Source organism: Astatotilapia calliptera, chromosome 7, assembly GCF_964374335.1.
Source record: "Astatotilapia calliptera chromosome 7, fAstCal68.1, whole genome shotgun sequence".
NCBI classification, from domain to species: domain Eukaryota; kingdom Metazoa; phylum Chordata; class Actinopteri; order Cichliformes; family Cichlidae; genus Astatotilapia; species Astatotilapia calliptera.
Window position 1 is genome coordinate 54,534,746 of NC_137428.1, and position 20,099 is coordinate 54,554,844.

The 20,099-nt window shown below is 40.7% G+C and overlaps 3 protein-coding genes across 11 annotated transcripts in view; 1 reads left to right on the top strand and 2 right to left on the bottom strand.

Moving 5' to 3' along the window:
• The window catches only part of syt18b (synaptotagmin XVIIIb), a 367,435-nt gene extending 348,488 nt beyond the window's left edge, over nt 1–18,947 (bottom strand). Inside the window, exons 1-5 of one of the 8 annotated variants that reach the window (XM_080303867.1) lie at nt 17,933–18,850; nt 16,599–17,434; nt 15,976–16,130; nt 15,044–15,201; nt 14,261–14,948 (exon numbers count right to left, since the gene is read on the bottom strand). In XM_080303867.1, the coding sequence (XP_080159993.1) occupies nt 16,035–16,130; nt 16,599–17,434; nt 17,933–18,077 (1,077 nt within the window). In that variant the 5' untranslated portion in view covers nt 18,078–18,850 and the 3' untranslated portion in view covers nt 14,261–14,948; nt 15,044–15,201; nt 15,976–16,034. The other 7 variants (XM_026175675.2, XM_026175676.2, XM_026175674.2 and 4 more) reach the window with 7 other exon arrangements.
• edc3 (enhancer of mRNA decapping 3 homolog (S. cerevisiae)) lies at nt 102–5,500 on the bottom strand. The gene is made up of 7 exons (XM_026175666.2): nt 5,341–5,500; nt 4,949–5,114; nt 4,627–4,853; nt 4,215–4,553; nt 3,976–4,129; nt 3,359–3,576; nt 102–3,241 (listed from the first exon to the last, which is right to left on the bottom strand). Exons 2-7 carry the CDS (start codon nt 5,110–5,112, stop codon nt 2,907–2,909), a joined length of 1,437 nt encoding a protein of 478 aa, XP_026031451.1. The 5' UTR covers nt 5,113–5,114; nt 5,341–5,500; the 3' UTR covers nt 102–2,906.
• LOC113026624 (uncharacterized) lies at nt 7,465–15,027 on the top strand. 2 transcript variants are annotated; one of them, XM_026175617.2, is made up of 20 exons: nt 7,466–7,670; nt 7,736–7,844; nt 7,978–8,103; nt 8,818–8,943; nt 9,224–9,328; nt 9,422–9,529; nt 9,623–9,840; nt 9,953–10,202; nt 10,791–10,890; nt 11,014–11,053; nt 11,155–11,212; nt 11,319–11,392; nt 11,485–11,569; nt 11,658–11,733; nt 11,810–11,877; nt 11,955–12,053; nt 12,535–12,639; nt 12,714–12,875; nt 13,466–13,526; nt 13,820–15,027. In XM_026175617.2, exons 1-20 carry the CDS (start codon nt 7,585–7,587, stop codon nt 14,005–14,007), a joined length of 2,244 nt encoding a protein of 747 aa, XP_026031402.2. In that variant the 5' UTR covers nt 7,466–7,584; the 3' UTR covers nt 14,008–15,027. The 2 variants fall into 2 exon arrangements, with proteins under 2 accessions (XP_026031403.2, XP_026031402.2); XM_026175618.2 differs by lacking the exon at nt 13,466–13,526 and having other exon boundaries at nt 7,465–7,670; nt 13,820–13,957.
• Nucleotides 18,948–20,099: the final 1,152 nt, after the last annotated feature.

The following is a 20,099-nucleotide window of genomic DNA, read 5'->3' on the forward strand; positions in this document are numbered from 1 at the left end:
AGAAAAATGGGGGTGCAGGGGGAGGAGGGAATCCCCATCTGCTGCTGCAAAAAGACTTGCACAAACATATTTCCTGTAAAAAGTCAGACTGATCCAAGTTCTTCGACTGTTCACATTTTATTGATATACAATCCTTTCTTTGTTGCCGTTGATGAGAAAATAGTGTTAAGTACACAAAGTTGTCATTACAGCAGAACAAAAGGGAACCACCATAAAAGTTTTATTCACTGCCCCCTAGTGGCCAAAGACGAACTAAACTCATTTTATTCACATTCAGCAACGCTGGCTGATGACGTTTCCAAGCCAGACTTGTCTCAACAGATGTGACATAACACATGCAGTCAGAGGAATGTTAGCGAAAGGACAAAATACTTAAGTATGAAAGTAACTTTGGGCAAATCGGTACATGAAGTCTGTGCAGATTAATTTACACAAAAGAAACAATTACAATGACTTTCAAAAAAAAAAAAAATCCTCAGATGGTGTGGACTGCTTAAATTTAGCCTTTCTTACACCAATTTCAAAGAATACACAATCCAACTCCAAATAAGGGCACGTTAGAGAACAGCTATGCAGATCCGACACAGATTGGTAACCTCAACGTAATACACTTCTGGACACATTTCACAGCAAATGGTTACATTCATTGCTTGAAAGATCTGAGTAGACATGCCTCCAATCAAGGCATCAAAGGGAAGAAAAAAAAAGCAGCTGCACGTGAACTTCACAGTTTGTGATTTAGTGTATTGTTAAATATCAGCTTAATGTCCTGAAATAAAAGCGTGAACACAAGAATCAAGAATATTTTGTGATTTCCACGATTGCCCAATCCTGCAGTTCTTTTTTTTTTTTTAAGCCAATTTTATTGGTTCCTAGAAAGTATTCAAGTGTGGGACGCTGCATCAGCACAAATGAATTTAAATACATTTGAATCCCACCACACAGAAAGTAACATTTGGTAAAAAAAAAAAAAAAAAAAAAAGATCACTCCAACCTTTTTGGTCGGACTTATTTTTAGCCAAAGTGTCACTTATAATTGTGCCACTTCGGGCTCCGCTTTGACAGACTTCTATTAACTTCTGCATATGAAACATGCAATACTGCAAAAACTTGCCGAAGTTGTGCAATTGCTTTGACCTCATCAAGTCTGCACCAGTTTTGATTGTGTAAAGCAAAGTTGGCTTTTGAATCCAATCTGTACTACCAAGCTAAACAGGCAACAGCAACCCAACATCGCCAAGAATTAGCAGACTTGATAGTTCACTGTGAGAGAATATGGTATCAGTACTTAGTCTGCAGTCTACTGAATATTTTCTCCATAATACAGTAATGGCTGAAAGACAACAGACGCTGTATGAAAAATATATTTAACAAATCTAAACTCTAGTTGGCATTCGATGAAGCAATAAAGATTTTACATGAGTTGTACAAATAGAACTTTGGGCCTTTCAAACAACAGTAAAGCCCTTCATCCCATAACTGTACCAAAGTTTAATAAACTTATTTCCCCTTAAATTATCATGAAAAGGTACGACTGCATCTATTTTACATGCCATGTCTTGTTTCCAGAGCCCTTATCATCACAATATAATTTGCAGAAGAGACAAAAAAGCTGTTGTAATCTGCTGCTCTTGTATTTGAACACCTTGTTATTTAGGACAAATATTACAAGCTTAATTCCCAACAAAGCATTACATAACAGTGACAGAATGTGGCAAAGTACTGCAGGCAGCAATGGAAAGACCAGCGTAAGCTTAACTGTAAGCCGTCAGATCCCAATACGTGTGAAAATTGTTCATGCGTGTAAACCGAGATGAATCTGCGTCTAATCACTGGAGTGCTTTGAAAGAAAGTTAGATTGCCATGACTTTCAGAACTCTCCTATTTTAAATCAGTGATTGTCCTACTCACTTTAAATCTGAACATTAAAGCCCCTTACAGCCATTAAGCTGTCAGCATCTTAATGTGTCAACTTCATGTCTGAACAAGCACACAGTCACACACTCATAAAAGTCCCTGCAGCAATCTAAAACAGACTAACATTTACATATCATACTTTCAACATGACGCAAGTCTGAATGTATGCAGTCATTATAACAGACAAGTGTGAAGAGGATTATGACTGCACGTCTCCTGCCTTTTGAGAGCTCACAAAAGATAGCCCTAAACAGCAAAAACATGATGTAACATTTTATGCCACTGCATGTATTGTACAATAAGATGAAGCCTATAGTACACTTTTAGATTTTCACAATCCAGAACCAGGAGCTCTGAGTATGTGTGAGGGCTAAAGCAGACGCTCTTCTCTGCAGCACATACACAAAGACAACTAGATGCTGTGTTCTTCGTGACTACAGCACGGAGAACTAAATGTGGTTAGACTTTGTTTGACACAACGCTGACAATGATCTTTGCCACAAGTGCTGTGCACATACAGATATGGTGTGCACGACACCATATTTATGTTTGAACTGACAGCAAGAGAAACTTTAACATAAAAAGTTGAAGAAACCAGCACTGTTCTCCTGTATTCCCTCTTTGAAATGGCTCTAATGTTGCATTCTTTGACACTTTGGTTATCATTATGAATTAACAAGACTTATTAGCAATCTTATTAAACTGCTTGCTATACCCTCCAAAAGTCTGTATTTTCAGAAATGCTTACTTTTTCTCCCCCTATCTCTATCTATATGCACTTAATCCTACTACGCTACTGTAAGATGCATCACCACTGGTCCTTCAGTATGAGGAAAAAGATCTGTTTGCACACACCGAGTTAGAAATTTCACAGATAAACTGGAAAAACAGATCTAACTCTGGAATATAAGGCGCCAAAACCCAAACGGTCATGGAAGGTAAAAGATTTAATCTGTCAACATGACGTGAGATGTCGACCATCTGACCCGTTATGCCGAGTGCAAGGGGATGACAAATTTGCAGCCAAAGGGAGAATGGTATTTGATTCCCACTTCCTGGAACACCTGGCGAGGAATTCCTATGTCACACAGGTAGACCCTGCCAGCCCCTTCAGCTAAGGGGAGTGGAAGGCAAAGTGAGAGGGACCATTTGGCTTCAACTGCCTGCCCCTGGCCGCTAGCAGGGGGATCTAAGCTTAGCACTGGTGCTCTGTTCTGATTCGCCCAGTCTGCAGCCGCCCAGTACCAAGGCTGATCCATCAGGAATGTGTTCTCATGACAGTCCAGACAGTTAATGATTAGATCCACAGGGGTGTCAGGGAGGTCTGTGGAGCCACAGAGAAAAAAGAAGAATGTCAAGGTATTTAGCAACGCTTTTGTTTTTAATGAAGCCAACAGTATTTGGAGGGGGAGAGATCAATAAAGCCACAAAACAAACCTACCTTTGATACTGGACACCTGTTTGCCACCAGTTTTGTTGAAGAGGGTGACCTCGCTGGTCACGGCGTCATGCATTTTGACAAAGTTTGGCAGAAACAGGACGACCTCCACTTCGTGATTGGCCAGGTGGCGACCGCAGCTGATGCCCTGAGCTCCCTGAACATGAGGGCCACACAGCAGTGCCACCGTGGGATGCTGGTGCAAATTCTTCGGGGTGAATCTGGAAGAAGCAGGAATAGCAAAGGTTTTATTTAGTACTTTAGAAGAACAAAATGACTAGGTTAATTAGTGTTGATGCGACAAATATGAAATAAATAGAAACAAGAGAGAAACTTAGAAAAAAATAAGTACTCTGAGAGCACAAACCTCCACCAAAGCAGCTCACTCTCTGGGGAGTATTTACTTTCTAGGGAATAGTATTGCATTTTGTATATATTCATTTTGGGGTTTTTACAGTTGTTTTCACTGCACTAAAAACTTCTTAAAGTATATTTAAAAAGAACAAAGTGAAACTGAAACCCATTTTAACTATAATGTGATATTTAGAATCCCCATATATTAGTATCATTTCCTAAATGTTGCCAGTTCAACAAAAGGCACATTTTAGATAATTGCTTACCTGTTTGGCCCCCCTAGTAATGTAAGTGCCATCTGACTGGCACACACTCCAGTCATTTCCAGTCTCCTCTCCAGTGACAGACCATGGCGCTCAGCAACAGACAACAGACGCTTGTGCAGTTCGTAGGTTATACTTGGTACAACAAGTCCAGAGTCTGTGGAAAGTAAAGCAAACATCAATAAGGCTTAAATTGATTTACCTGCATCTCCACTTCATTCATTCCAATATAAAACACTTGCCGGTGCAGTATTCTTTGGCCCCAGGCTGCGGTACAGTAATCTGTCTGTACACAACAGGTTTGGCCTCCAGGATGTTCTCATCATGCCGGTACCGAGTAGGAGTCTGCTCCTGAGGTGTGCCGCGTGACCTCACACCATTACGACGCTCCGATATGTCAATCTCTGAGAAAACTGCTGCTTTGTCAAAAAGAGCCAGGTTTCCTTCAAAATCAAAGTCTGTGTCCAGGAAATCATCCACGCCGTCGCCAAAACACTCATCATCTCTCTGCTTCATCTGGCCATTCTTCACCCCATTCTTCTTCGGCGTCACTTGATTTACCCCTCGATTACTGGCTGACCCTGAGGGGATGATAAATATATAGTTAACCACTTTGCCACAGATTTTTAGTGAATTTAACAGCATTGCACTTACAGGAGTTATGTCTTCGACGGAATCCTTTAGGCTGGCCAGGTATGTCCAGATGACGCTCTCCATAACTTTTAGAGCAGTGCTGTGGAGAGTTCAGTTTCTCCACAGATCTAGGGTCACCCTTTGGGACTGCAACCGGTGCGCTGGTTACCTTTGCAGGTGCAGCAGAGGTAGTCCGACTATTGTCATTTCTAAAATCTAAAATCTTTAGGTCTTTTATGTCAATGGCACTGGGAAAAAAAATATGAGTCAGAATGACGTAAAATAACAAAACCGATGAGCTAAAAAGTTGACAATGAGCTAACATTTAGTAGCACAGACTTACCTGAATGTGACCTCTGGCACGGGACACTTGACTCCATTGTGGAAAGGCTGTCTTAAGGAGATGGTTTGGCTGGACTGGTCCACAGATGATACTTCTCCCTGGTAGACTCCCAGCGTTGGTCCACAGTTAATTGACACCAAACTACCCAACCAATCCGCGGCCATTTCTACAGCACGTGTTATTAAGAAAGAAAATATTAATTATGTAGCATTATTGTCAGAGAAGATTTCTAGAGACAGGAATCATCCTGTTAGCTAACTTTGTGACCAGGACATCAGAAATACTAGTCGTTCGGTTTTACTAGAGAGTCGTGACTAGCTTAGCCACGGCCTGCTATCAACCTTAGCTAAGTTTATATGAAGGTAATATCGCCTTGAAAAAAAATTGTTTACCTTTTTGGAGTTACGGTGATGAAGAGCCTCCTGAACAATACAACTCAATAAACTGCGATATTAAGTGCTCATAAGAAAACTGTTTCTTCTTCAACTATTAGCTTCTTAGCTTTTTGAATGGAGCAAGCTTTCACGGTTTATACCACTTCCTGTTTCCGGAAGAAGTACCTTTTCGAAATAAGAGCCGAAGCTTAACAATTTTTTGCCAGACAGCTGGAAATCTGTGGTGTATAACCTCACTTCTAGATTTTCAGTTGAAACAAATATTTTAAAACAAGCAAACAAAGACGTATATACATTTTTATCCATTTGTGTATTTTGTTCCCATAATTGTTGTGGTATTGATAGAAGAACTGCAATTTTAAAAATGTGTAACTGAGAAAATGAAGGTCATAATTTTAAACAAACATGTACCGAGTACTTCTTTGTACAAAATACAGATGTCATGATGTCTGACTTCTCATGAGTCAGAAATGGTGTGATTAGTGTCTCAGCTGGTGTGATCCCATCTCAGCATGGGTTCTAGTACCTACTTGCAAATGGCAAACCACTAATTCAAATAGATTTGGTTAGTAGAATATTGAGTCATTAAATATTTGTTGCTGGTGGAAAAATTTTCATTAACAGAGCAGTGCTTCTGAATAATGGTCTGACTTGCTAACGCAGAGAAACAAATTTGGATTTTGCCACTTGTGTGCAATATTTCACACTGATTTATAGAACTGCCCAAAGATTATCCATCATGTTGCTCCCTGAAGTTTAAATACAGAAAGAAAGAAAAAAACAATCATATCAAGCATTGTTTTCTCTTTTTGTGCTTAGAGCGATCACAGTCAATCATTTACTGTTACGCATAATTAATCAAGGACAAGCTGGTCGTTTGGGAGATGCTCCTGACAACTCGTGTCAACAAACAAGTAAGTCAGCAGGCAAAGTGAGCTCATGCAGAGGCTATCCCAGGAGTGTTATCCGTGACACACTCACCCAACAGAGTCCTGTGTGCAGAGGCTGTCATGGATACACGCGCTAAAGGGCTATATGCTGAAAAAGGTGTTATCAAAGCTGCGTGATACTCCATGAGATGAAATGAGCATCCTCAGTGCACAAGAGAGGGTTTCTTCATCAAGGTAAGAGAAAGTGTCATTTAGTGCACTGCAGAAGTCAGTTTAAATTTCACCATGCACATCTGTTCTTATCTCTCATGATACAGTTGATGACATGGTATACATGCATTTAGATATGGAGGCTGGTGTGAAAAACACATGAAGAACAACGACCACTGAATTATCTAAATTTCATAAACATGCCGTAACAACCCCAAAGTGTTAAAACCAGATGATGATCATGAAGTAAGCAATTCAAATATCAAGACACATGATCTATGAATAGCCACAACACGTTGAGCTGTCATCTTTGTGTGAAAATCTGTCTTTGACACGTGGGCAGACGTGTGGAGTGTAACATCTCCCAAACAGAGAGGAGCATTAACTTGGATAGGAAGACGCTACAGGATGTTTAGGGGTTCAAGCCCATTTTCTTCCGCAGACCTGGATATGTGGGACACCAAATCTCGCTTTACAGGCCAGGCAAGATCAAGATATCATTTTATATTTCTGAACTTGAATAATCAGAAGGTAATTATTTAAAAGAAAATGCTTCCCGCTCCTCTTTTTAGACATCAGCATGGTGTGGTGTGGCATCTGTATCAGGATCAGGCTTTCTGTCCAAAGTCAGCACAAGGTTGGGGGAATATTATATAGAGACATGAGTTTTCAGTGAGGTTGGTATATGGCTAATTTATGTGTTTCTGAACATCGAGCAGTGCTGGTGGCTCCAGGCAAAATGACCCAGGTCTAAGGAGGTGGCAATCATTGTCCCATCTGGGGCCTGAGAGTCCCACACGATCATTAGGGGCTGAGTTAAGGGCTGCCCGGGATGGAAGTAGCTTCAGACAAACAGAAGTGGTGCACTGGCTGCAGGAGGCTCACGAGCGACTTGAGTCTCAACTGGACTGGCTGAAGACCAGAGACATGCTGAGCTACAACGCAACTATTGCACAGCTGCCTGGCAGGGCAAGTTGATTGAAATGTCTAAGACCAAATGCCTTATTTGTTTTGAGTGTGTTGATTTTTTCATTCTCTTTAGCTGTTTTGGATTGATTGCTACTCTGGATACGTATTTGGTTTGTCTTGCACACAGCATCCTCTCACCACGTAATAATGTGTCCCATAGCAGCTACCACAAATGATGAAGGGCCTCGAGGATGAGAAGAAGGCTGCTGTATCAGCTGAAAATGAAAAAAGCAGACAGTGCAGAGAACTCTGTGAAAAGTAAGTCCAGGAAAAAAATATTTAATAATTTAAGAAAAAATTCTCACATGATATTTGCTTACAAGGGTCTTAAATCTGGAGAAGGATTTGTTACATATGAGGTCTGCTCTGGACAGAGGAAGCATCGATCAATCGACCGAGAGAGCTCCGGGCTCGCTCAACAGAACATTACCAGTGAGTCAAGAAGGTCTTAACAGACAGATGTTGAAGTCATTGGATTATTATAAAAGATTCACGCTAAACAAGGTGTGACTCCTTGTTCACCTTTGCTAAATGACACTTTTTCTAAAAAATGGTTTTAATCCAGGAGAAGCAGAAAGTTGACACAGAGATGCTGGAGTTGAGAGAGGCTCTGAAAGAGGCTGAGACTAAGGCAAAGATACTAGAAGAAGAGCGTAACAAGGCACTCCAACAGCTTCAAGCGTCTATTGAGGTGAATTTAAAAATATTACAATTTAACACAATGCTACAATCAAATGTCATATATTGTATTGCTCCGTTTTGTTTCACCAAATGATATCTGACTGTGTGGAACTTTTGGGGTTTTTTCTTGGGGTTTGATTCCAAGGGATCCTTTGGGTCTTGTGGATTGTGGGGTCCATCCTCTGTTGGATGGGCTTGTTTCAGTGGGTACTGGGGAAGATTGGAAGCCAGGCAGGGTGTGGTTGGAGCAATGGGTTCAGGGTGTGGTATCAGGGGAGACTGACCAAAATTCTGCATCCCCTAATTGAGCAGGATGCCGGAACAGAGTGAGCTGTGCTGCACTGCAACAAGGTATCTGGAAAGCTGCACAATCAGAAAAAGTTCACTTGTCTGGCCACACTGTGTGCATTGGGCCCTTTTCTGTTACATCAAGTGAACATGGACTTGTTCTGACTTGTTTTTGTGGTGTGGCACTCACACTGTCCTGTCGGAGGAGTTCGCTGCTGATGGGGAGTGCTGTAAAGGAGGTTCTTTGTGTGCACCGTCATATTTAGATGAGTGTTTTGTGTGAAAATACCTTCCCTAAGAATCATCAGCGGTTGATGGTTTCGTGTTATCGCAGATAGTTTTGTATAAGTGACATGAAAGTGTGTTGTGTGTCATGCATCAGTGGTGTTGCTATTTTCATCTCTTCAGTGTGCGCTCTGTTTCTGTGCACACCCAGATGCAGAGGACGCTGTTGAGTCAAATAGAGGAGACGCACAAGAAGCTCAGCCACACTGCACAGGATCATTCTGAACTGCAGAAAGAGCTGAGCGAAGCCAACAACAAGATCAGCCAAGCATGCCTGGTCAGTTTGCCAGAATTCAGTATTTCATTGCACATCCACACTCATAAGCCTGATAAAGCTGACAATAAACAAAATTTGTTTTGACCAGTTAACATTGTATAGTTTGTGCTCCGGAGAAAAGAGATGTGATCCATTTTAAATGACAAATGTTTCATGATGTTAGCAAATTGTTTTTTTTTTTAAACTTCCTTCAATGCGCAATCAAAGTCCCATAAGTCCAGTTTTTACAACACACATGATCAAAATTAATTTAAAACATTATCTTCCTAATTTTGCTCAGGAAAAAGCCATCTTATCAACTCAAGTGTTGAAGTTGGAGGACAATATAAAAGAAATAAAGTCCAAACTGACTGAGGCTCTGTGTGACAAAGATCACCTGATACAGGTATTGTTTTTAACTGTGATGTGAGTGTAATCCACAGCATAGATCAAAGCACTGTGATTTATAACTACATCTTGGTTTTCGGGTGCGTTACAGGAGAAGACAAATCTTCTCCACAGGGTTCAAGTCCTGGAGATGCAGACTCACAACAAACAGCAGCAGAAAGATGTTGTGGTGAAGGAAGACTCAAAGGCTCTCAGAGAGGTTGTAAAAGCTTTTGAGGAGCTATTCTTTCAATAAGTTTTAGTTGGGAGGAGGGTTCTTAATTGAAGTATTGCCTTCCTGTAATTGCACCAGGAAAATGAAAAAATAAGAGGAGAGCTTGAAATGATCAAGAAGAGGCTGGAGATATCACACCACGAGCTACAGGAGCTGACAGATGAGAAAATCATAAACACCAAACAGGTCACCGATCTGGAGGTGCAGTGCTCTCAGCTGATCAGAGAAAAAGAGGAACTGCAGAGTGAAATTAAAGGCAGACGAGAAGAAATGCAGGAAAAGTGCTGTGAGCACAGGTGAGATGGAGATCACACATATTATTTAATATGAGAAGATGCTTCTTTATTCGTTATTGACTATGCAGCGCAGTACAATTCTCTTTACATAAACGTCAAACTATTTCTTCAGGGAATCTGTGGAAGTCTTGGAACTAGAAAACCAGAAACTGAGGAATCAGTGTCTGCGTTTGGAGGGTGAGGTGTTTGAGAAGGAAAAGCGGGAGGAAGAGTATCGCAAACAAGATGTGGTAAAGGTCCAGACCATCGAGGAACTGAAGGCTGTGGCCTCACATTGGACAGAGAAATGGCAAAAAGTGGCTTTGACCCTGCAGTCTACACAAGAGGAGTTAGAGGAGTTAAAGAAGAACTCAAGAAATAAAGTAAGAACATCCTTTTACCATGCTCTTAAAGACATCAAGTATATCTCATATACTGCTTCTCCCAAATAATCATTTTCAGACACTACTACTGTACTAAAGTCTTTTCCCAGTGTATGAGACCTTGATATTTTCCATAGGCACTTGGATAAGTTCCTGGACCATGACTAACTTCCAGGCTAACATGTCATGTCTCACAATCACACATGTCTGGAATAAGTGCAAAGAAAGTTTTCCTCTTGGGCAGATGAATGTAAACACCGCCTGCTGATGTCAGAACACACTTAATTCTGTGCAGTGGAAGATCCAAGTGAAGTATAAGTAAACAAAATGATTTTGTTTACTTATACGTCACACTATTTTTGTGAAGGGAGATCATTTTTAATAAGTGCATTTATCCAAGTGTTTATAATAAAATACTGCTGAGGCTAAAAAAGGAATTGCCATGTATAACAAACATCAAACATTTTGATAATATTTTTCCAGTTAGAGAAAAAAGATCTAAATCCGAAGCAGCACAAAGAGGGCAGTGTGCCTCTGAATAGAAACCTGTAGCTGTAGATGATATAACTGAACACCTGTAACATTCAGGGAGGATGTGACTCGCTGCTCAGGGATGAGCTTGAAAAGCTGGAGCTGGAAAGGAGCAGGAGCCAGGCACGTCTTCATAGAGATAAGGACGAAGGTAAAGGTGAGCTCACTTCTGAATAATCTGTGTCAAGTGAAAATATTCCAGACAAGAATACAGATCAGGTATTTTGCAGTTATCCAGTATTAAATAATTCTCTGACACAAGGGGGCGTTGTATTTGCAGGTGAAGGGGGCCAGATTCCAGACAAAGGGACAGAGACATGGTAAGTAGATTTTGATGAGATTTTCATTTTCAAAACACAATGTCAGGAAAGTGCTTGAAATGAAATTTTGTGAGCTTCATCATAACTGTTTTTTTTTCCAGCTTATCAGAATCCTCTTTGTTATGGGACTCTGAGAGCCACCCAAACAAATTCCTTCAGGTAACAAAATATTCCTGCCTCACTTATGTGCATTTTTGACACCTTAATGGAAGGTGAGGGGAACTGTGACGAGAAGATGATGTTGTCTTTCGTAATTTACGTACAGGTCAGCATCCAAAGCAGTGAGGTTCAAAGGCTGAAGCAAAAACTTGCAGACAAAGAGAATGAACTGAGCGAAAAGTACGCTTTCTTACTTCTTAAACTTATGTGTGACGTATTGTTGTAGACTCTGAAAATGACTGTGTAACAGATGAGTATGTGCACTGTCTTAGAGAACATGCTTTAAAGACTCTAGAAAGGCTGAGAGAGATGGAAAAAAATGAGGCTAAAATCAAGATTTCTGCCCTGGAGCTCAAGGTAGTGTCACTACAACCTGATCATACTATAAATCAACACATTTAACCACTCATAACCCGAAGGGTATGTTCTTATCTCCTCCCCTTAGCTCATGAAAAAGCTTCCTGAAGATGGCCAAGATCAGGGAAGCATTCTAACAGACATCTTCATTCGTGACTCAGAGGGTATGAGCCGGCCTGCCAGGATTCAATGCACTGATTTACCTTGCTGAGTTCTGAAACGACTTCCTGATGTTTTCAGAGATTCCAGGGAAGGTGAACCAAATCCTCCCAAGCTCGAAGCTTCAAACCCAGAGGCAGTTTTATGAGGTCAAGTCCATAAATGGAATGTACTATAAGCCACCTGTCTTTGTAAATGTAACAAATGAGGCAAATCTTGCCCACAGGTTGAAGATGGGAAACCTTCTGTCCAAGGCCAAAGGGGCAAAACAGTCTGTCCGCTTAATGTAGACACAGAGCAGCAAAGGAGACTGGTTACTGAGCAGGTAGTGTATGATTCTGGTCCTGATCCAAGTTAGCACTATGGCTCCAGAGTGGCAATGTTAATCAGTCTACTTATTAACCTTTCACTGAAATACAATCTTATTTATATGAATTGGTAGGGGAGCCGTAGGATTTTGCAGAGAATTTCAGGATAAAGCCTGCAACAAGTTTGGACTTGTGGTTGTCGGTGAAACATCCCAATAAATTTTAAATCAGATGCTAATATGATTACTATATCAAGTACTTAATTTAATAAACAACAACAGTATTACCTGCAGCTTCAGCTACATAATGATGGCCAGCAGGTTAAAACATTAAACAAAGTTATACAAAGTTTGTACATTCTAACTAGTGTTAGCATGTTAGCATGTTGATAGCGCTAGTCCCAGCATTCAGGGAGTTGCTAGTGTGGCCAGTTTTGTTTTACACCTGCAGTAGGTTACAACAAGCCTGAGTAACTGCTATTTTCTATTACATCTGTAGTTAAAGAGTTTATTTAAAGAACGAGAGGGAAAGGAGGCCCAGCAGGGTGACAGCAATGGAGCCTCTTCACCTCAAGACTGGACACCCACAGTTAAACTTGTTAGGGTAAGAAGCCTCAGCCATATAAAGCTGAAAAACACAATGATCCTGGCCAAAAAGTGTTTGTGACTTTCTCTCAGGCTGCAGTGGACAGGAGAAACTGGCAACAAGCCTCGGGTTTGATGCCAGTGTTCGAGGAGGATGAAGAGGAGATTAACGGCTGTCCAGCAGAGGAGGAGGAGGAGGAGGGAGAGGCAGGAGAGGAGACCCATGATGAAAGCCTCCTTGATCAGAAACAGCAGGTTATTAAACTTAATGTTCAGCTGCAGAAAGCATTACCAAGTTCAAAAATTTATAAAATCCAACTAAAAGAATAAAAAGAATATACAGTATATATATTGTAGGGATATATATCATCGGCAACTGATTCGACTTAATATCTTTAGTGGCATTATCGTGACACGCAGATTATACTGTGAAATTCTGAACCGCCCTCACTTTCATTACATATATACACGCATATGTGCAGAGAGCACTAATCCCAGCTTCTACTTTAATCAAAGAGCAGGGCTGTCGTTCTGACTGCATAGCTGCTTAAATGGTACGTGGAAAAAACATTTCTGCTATAATCTCAAATATGACTCCTTGTACTTGGTAAATAATCGGATATAAAGCAAAGGAGTTAACCATTCAGTAGAAACACAGTGAAGTCAACCATGAAAGGATAGGAATGAGTTACAGTGTTTTTCCATGTGAAGATCTTTGACCAACTTCTCTGAACATTTTTTAGAAAAAGGATTAAAATCATAAAATAGCGCATTAATATGGCCAATGCACACCTGCAAGAGGAAACATGAAGCCAGAGGTTTGAAACTGTTCCTCTCCTCATCAGATCTCAGCTATGACTGCAGAAATCAACAATCTGAAGGCAAAAAATGACAGTCTGCTGCAAGGTGAAGCTGTGCTAGGATCAGTGTAATGAGTAGTGTAGAAACGTGTCTGCATGGCTGTGTTGTGTTTCAAGTCTTAGGATGTACTCATCCCAAACAGGGACATGTCCACAAATGTCCATGAAGTTGTTTTTTTTTTTTTAAACAGGCACAAAAATGGTCATTGGTGGAGAAGTCTCTAGTTTAAATGAATTCACCTTCTGATTCTATGTTTGAGTTCTTTCTGTATTTCTAGTCTGTTTGTTGGATTTGAAGTTTGGAAATTTAAATTTTCTCCGTCTTTTCTTTTTGTCAAGCCTTAAGGTCAAAGAGGTCAATCTGGGACCGTAGCCCCCCCAAAAAGCTCTCAGATAAGTCTTCTCAGTGTTCAGATGAATATGGCCCAGAGTGGAAGAGGACACTTCCCCTTTATCCTGATGGAATATTCCTGGCTGAGCTTGTACACATCTGTAGCCCTGATGAAGAGGAGGGAGAGGTTAAATGACGTATTTGTGAAGACTCCAACCAGCTTTATTCCTGATGCTTCACAGAAAATGATTGTTCCATTCAAATATTTTATTGTATCGTTGTTACAGAAAATCATTAAGCGGAACCATAACAACAATAATTTTAGCATTTTTAGCTGATAAAATCCGGCAGAAAGATTTTTAGTGACAAGGACCAAATACATCTGTATTGTAAAGACTATAGTGTTCAGTTAAAACGTTTTGGGTATAGAAACCAAATGGATACAAGACTGCACAATTAAAAGGTTTATTCTGGGCTTTGCTTTACAGAAACGTACACTAAAAGCAACTTTCTACATTTTGCATAGAAGAATGTAGTGACTGATATGCTGAAATAAGGCCATGTTGAAAGAACTGATTTCTCAGAGTTTCACTGAACACAGGCATTTCATATACCTAAACAACAATTCAGTCAGACAACTCCAGGATACAGAGTTTGGCTGCAAGCTCATCACTCCTTTCAAACATCTGTCAGAGCCGATGAGTTAATAACACCTCCTTAAATCCCCATTTTGACAGTGAGGTGGTGGAGGAACTGAAACAGCAGCAGTGCTGGGGGGCAGCTCCACTGGGATGCCATAGATGGAAATTTTTGAAGTCCAAGTAAGCTGCCAGATTAGGAGGGTGTGTATCATCTTGAGTGTAGACAGCACCTTGAGGTGAACTAGATCACAGGTTGACTCTATCCATACGCGCTTCATGTCTGACCGTTTTTGTTGCCCAAAGAGCTCAACAGTAAATCCGCTCCATTGGTCATCAAACAGCCTTATTCTATTGCGGTTTCAGGTTGAATAGTGTGCCATCGTGCCTGCTCCACATGCTGGCTGCACATGTCTCTCCAATGAGCACGTCCTGCATCTGCAACCTCTGCTCCAACGAAGACTCGGCCAACAACTCTGGCTTCTGAAAGGACTGCATTCTGCCACATTAGACAAGAGAGGGGATGCTGAATTGTGCTGCATTTATTATAACGGAAAAATAAAACTATTGCCGTGGTATATGATGATTAATGACCTGGTTTATTACAAATTCAAGCATGAGGGGCAGCTGACTGATGTCTCCTGGAGGCAGGTCAAACAGGAAAGAAGTGTTCCACACAGTACAGGACCCTGCTTTAGTCTCTCTGCTGCTCATCAAAACTCCCTCGTGGTGCAGATTGATCACCTGGTAGTCTATATGCATATACACAAACACAATGTGTCTAACTTTCGTTAAGTACTAGCAGATTTTTAGACGATTTAGATCTTAAATAAAGCATAGAGTGAAAGTGTTCAAAAAGAGTGAAATACATTTTTTAAATTTAGATGTTTAGCTGGAATTTACACTGCACTTGCACCACATTTATCTTTGCATATACAGTATATAAGGGTTATTCACTATACTGCCTCTTATTATTCACGAACAAGTACTTTCAGGTTCTGAGATAAAATAAATAGATTATCTGAGTCATGCTTATGTGACATATTGTGCAGGAAACTGATATCATGAAATCACTTGGATCTATATACAGGATGAGTTTGCATGCAATAGAAAAATAAAAAAATAATGCCTTGACAGACTAATGCATACAAAGATTAGACCTGACAGATCAGAGCACCAGTGGAGATTGGAATGTTTCCTGAGGATTGTGAATAGCGAAGGATTAAACCACAATGTCATTAAAAAAGGGATGATCTCCTGATGCATTCTGGTCCTGTAAGACATCATTTAATCCCTTAAACATTAAAAGCAAACATAGGGAATTACTTTACCTCTGCCCCTGAAAGAAAAAAGTTAGTTCTACCCATATATATATATATATATATATATATATATATATATATATATATATATATATATATATATATATATATATAATACATCTGTCTATCTATTATGCCCTTATAGCATTCTGAAATCACATACGCATTTTATCGAGTTTAAGTGACACCAAACTCTGGTTTTACCTGCTGCCACTGATGTAGAAACAAGGCTGTCTAGATTATCAGCTCTGAGGACCGTGACTTTAACAGAGTGCGACAGTCTGATAATGAAGCAAAATGAAGATCTGTGGAGGACAGCTAAGCCCCTTACACATCAGTGCATCCTGAGAGGTCAGACTCTGCAATCAAAGGGCAAAAGTTCAAAGAGCAAAGAGGGCATTCCTAATTGGCAGGAATTGCAACTTGAACATTTAGCTCTGTCATACACAGCAATGAATAAATAAAACTACAGAAAAAAATCTGGAAATTTGTTTACATTTTCTTCCATCTTGTTATTGTTCCAGGATTTAAGTTCAGAGGTCTAAAATGTGTACCCGAAAGGTTCCTAATCAATCATTCAAGTTGCTTTTACCTCCAAGTACGGACATTTAAACCACTCACAGGTGTATAACCTTCGCTACCTTTTTTATTTTCTATTTGCTTCGATTGAGTTCTTTTGTTAAGTGAAGTGGCGTCTGTGGTGTCCAGTCTCTTCCTGCACACTCGGCTTCCAGTTCACCCAGAGAACTGCGTCTGGGGCTCACTGGTTCTCGTGCATTCACAGCTACCTTCAGTACACACCTTTGGAGCTCCTCCACAGAGCTCACCTTAAAAATTAGCACCAGGCTGTGGGCTTCAGAGCTGGAGCTGCTCTGCACAGCGGCTTTCATAGGAAAGGGGCAGAGAGGTGGTAGGCTGCCCTGCACAGACACATCTTCCAGCCTGTGAGGCGTCCCACTGAGGCTGAGGACAGTGACTGTCAGGGTTTGCTGCCCTGGAGAGAAGGCCATAGTGAAGTGGAGGCAGGGTTTTGGTGATATTGGATGTTGGCAGCTTGCACTGGAGCCATAGCTTAGTGGGGCCAATGGGATAGGTTTTTCTTTTGTAGAAGGAGAGCCAGCACTGGGTCTGGTGAGTCTAGTGTGCTCATTATAAGATATGTCTTCCCCAGTTACAGTGCAGCGTCGCTGCAGGGCCTTGCGTGTTTTGGCCAGTAGTCCCAGTTTGGGAAAGGAAGGCAGCGAGCTATGACTCTGGTCTAATGGTTTATAAAGGGGTGATGAAAGCAGAGGTGTGCTGAGGCGGCGCAGGGAAAAATAAGACTTTGGAGGCTCCTTTTGTTCACAGGAAGTTTGATTTGAAAATGCCAGAGAGCCAAATTCACCCTCTGAAGTAGCAGCGCTGCTAAAAGTGGACGGGTACTCCAGCACTTCTTCATCCAGCTCAGCAAACTGCTGCTTGGATGCTGATGCTGTTGCTCCTGCTGAGGGAGAAGGTGAGGTCTGAGCAAAGGACACAGGTTCAGCAGGAGCTGGTGCTGATGTCGCAGGAGCTTTGTCTTTCACTCGAGAAACTTTACTTTTCCACAAGCACAGAAGGCATCCCAGGACCAAACACAGACAAAAGGTGATCAGCCCAACCAGAAGAAGAATCTGGAGATGAACTGTAGAAGCAACAAGGGATAATAAGGTCAGGTGGCAGAAGTAATTCATCTCAGTCAACTCTGGGATTACATAATGCAGTTAATGTAGTATTTTGGGCCATGTGCTGGAAGATATTAGCATATTACTAAATGACTGGTTCAAATTTTGTCAGAGCTTTCTTAAAATATACACATAAAAACTGAACAATATATTAATAAATATGCCATTCCTAATATGATTGGGTAGCCAAGTTTACAGCCCTTAATTTGTGGAGATATGCATCACTAAAGTAGGTTTCTAAATGAGTAAAAATGATGTAATTATCAAAGAGATTTAGCAACACAAAATGTACCAAAAACACAAACACTGGAAAGAAACATTTGATGTTATTCTAGCTTTGCTTTATCTATGAAAACAACAGAATCACATCCGTTATGGACCAGGGAGCTCTTTCATCAGCATGTATATGGTAATAGCATGTGGCGATGTGGTTATTGTTTTGGACTCGGATACCGTACCTTCTAACTGTTTGGTGAACAGGACCTGAACCAGAAGCCAGAAGAACAGAATGACCATGATGCCCTCGATCATGCCCTTGCAGCAGAAAAGCAGCACAGACTGCCACAGAGGCTGACCGGGGTACTCCTCATCATGATAAGGCATGGTGCCAGCAGTAGAGCCTACTAAGAAATCCACAAGCAGAAGCCCAAATGTCCAAGTAAAGAAGATCGTTTGCTCGACTGATGAAAACACATTTAGATTTTTAGTCCAAAACAAAGCCAAACAACGTTATTTTAGACTATCAAGTAAAGGAAAAAAAGGTACAAAAACATTTGCACTTGCCTTCATAAAAACATTAATGTAAATTTAAAAAAAATTATAACTGGTTTAATTTAAAGTTTCTTCTCTCCACCTGTAGATCTATTTCTCGGTTGGGAGTCAGAAAATCATCCTTCTGTCCAAACTCTCTGCATACCGTATATTCCAGCCTGCATCCCTGGATAGTGATAACCTCATTTGCAAAGTGACTTACACACTATTATTCCTGCCTGGTGGGCGGGGACCGTGGGCGGAGAGAGCCGTCATAATACCTCCGCAGCATCTTTCCTCTTCAGTGTTCCAGATGTAAATCCAGCATTTTCACTATAGCATAACTATCCTAACCAGTAAATCCTGTAACCCTCCCCCCAACACACACACACACACCACCACCACCACGCTCCTTTGACCCATGAATTTGTTTTTTTTAATTATTTTTTATTTATTACTGTCATGATAGGTCTGCTACAGAGTTAAGCAAGTAAAGCTCACTCTGTAGGTTCTTTTCCATATTCACAACGTGATGTGTAGATTTTTACACATCACAGTAAGCTTAGAAGTTTTTTTTCTTTATGTCTCTATGACAGAAGCCAAACTGCAGGGACTGAAAAAAGTAATTAAATTTACACTTACATTTGTTTTTTCCCCCTCTTGCTACACAGTTCGGGTTCCAAGTTAAAGACATCAGAAACAGCTTGGCATACTGACAGATGTGCATCTTTGCTTGTTCACAACACCCCTGAACATGGATTAGTGTATGTGTGTCATGTGTAGGCGAGGAAATACTACCCCCATCTGGCCAATCGAGAACTTATTCTTGAATTTTTGGATCCAACTTTCCAGTGATGGAAAGGAGCTGCTGTTCAGCTATTTTAATTAAATAAAGGCAGCTGTATCGCACAATTATAATGAGCCAGTTGAGATATCCAGAGTAAAAGTACAAAACTGGCCCCTGTGCACGGCACGCCATCGCCGATTCTAACATACAAGGGTCTTTTTTCAGATCAGCTGGCGATGTTAAATGTTGTTTGGCTTTCTGATGATGGCATGGATGTTTCCAGTGGACTCATTACCTGATCGATAGTATGCACATGTGAGAGGAGGAATCCCTAATTGGCTGAATCTTATTCAGTGTGTATATCTGTGCAAATGTGCATGAACACTGCTCCTTTGTAGCTGACAAAGGTCACACAGACTGAAACTGAATAACAAATTATGGTAAGTGGGACAGTGTGCAGTGGTTACATTATATATCTTTTCAACATAATTTGTAAACTGATTATATGCCAGCCATCTGCAGGCTGCCCCTCCCTGAGCCTGGTTCTACTTGAGGTTTCTTCTTAGTAAAAGAGAATTTTTCTTTCCAACCACCACAAAGTGCTTGTTCATTCAATTCTATTTATATCGTGCAAAATTACAACAACAGCTGTCTCAAGGCGCTTTTGATTTTACAGTAAAGACCTTATAACAGAGGGTCATAGAGCTCCCATATAAGGGTCCCAACCTAACTTGAGAGGAACATTGGCCTTCAAGGGGAGGGGAGCTATGACAACCTGGATAAGAAAAATAAGGATTACTGTATTTTGAATCATGTAAAGCTATAGAATAATAACAATAACAATAAGTCTACATATGTGTTCCCACTAAACAATAACAACTCACCGTTTAGGTGTGTACAATGAGCAATATTAAGTTTTATTTATATTATTAATATTAAGTTGATATAGTGAAGCTGTTAGCAGACAGATTGTTTGCACGTCCAACAATTACAAGGCAACATTATTTTTAGTTTGTGTTTCTGTTTTTGGCTTCCATCGAGGATACGTCGCACTCTTAAGCTGGTAATTGCTCCACTGTTCTCATCGG

Excerpts from the sequence above, each read along its gene's own strand:
- edc3 (XM_026175666.2), bottom strand. The coding sequence starts at position 5,112 with ATGGCCGCGGATTGGTTGGGTAGTTTGGTGTCAATTAACTGTGGACCA. Across the intron at positions 3,577-3,975 it reads TTACTAGGGGGGCCAAACAG|ATTCACCCCGAAGAATTTGC; the intron begins GTAAGCAATTAT and ends TGCTTCTTCCAG. Across the intron at positions 3,242-3,358 it reads ACAGGTGTCCAGTATCAAAG|ACCTCCCTGACACCCCTGTG; the intron begins GTAGGTTTGTTT and ends GTGGCTCCACAG.
- LOC113026624 (XM_026175617.2), top strand. The coding sequence starts at position 7,585 with ATGATGAAGGGCCTCGAGGATGAGAAGAAGGCTGCTGTATCAGCTGAA. Across the intron at positions 9,841-9,952 it reads GAAAAGTGCTGTGAGCACAG|GGAATCTGTGGAAGTCTTGG; the intron begins GTGAGATGGAGA and ends CTATTTCTTCAG. Across the intron at positions 11,570-11,657 it reads TTTCTGCCCTGGAGCTCAAG|CTCATGAAAAAGCTTCCTGA; the intron begins GTAGTGTCACTA and ends TCCTCCCCTTAG.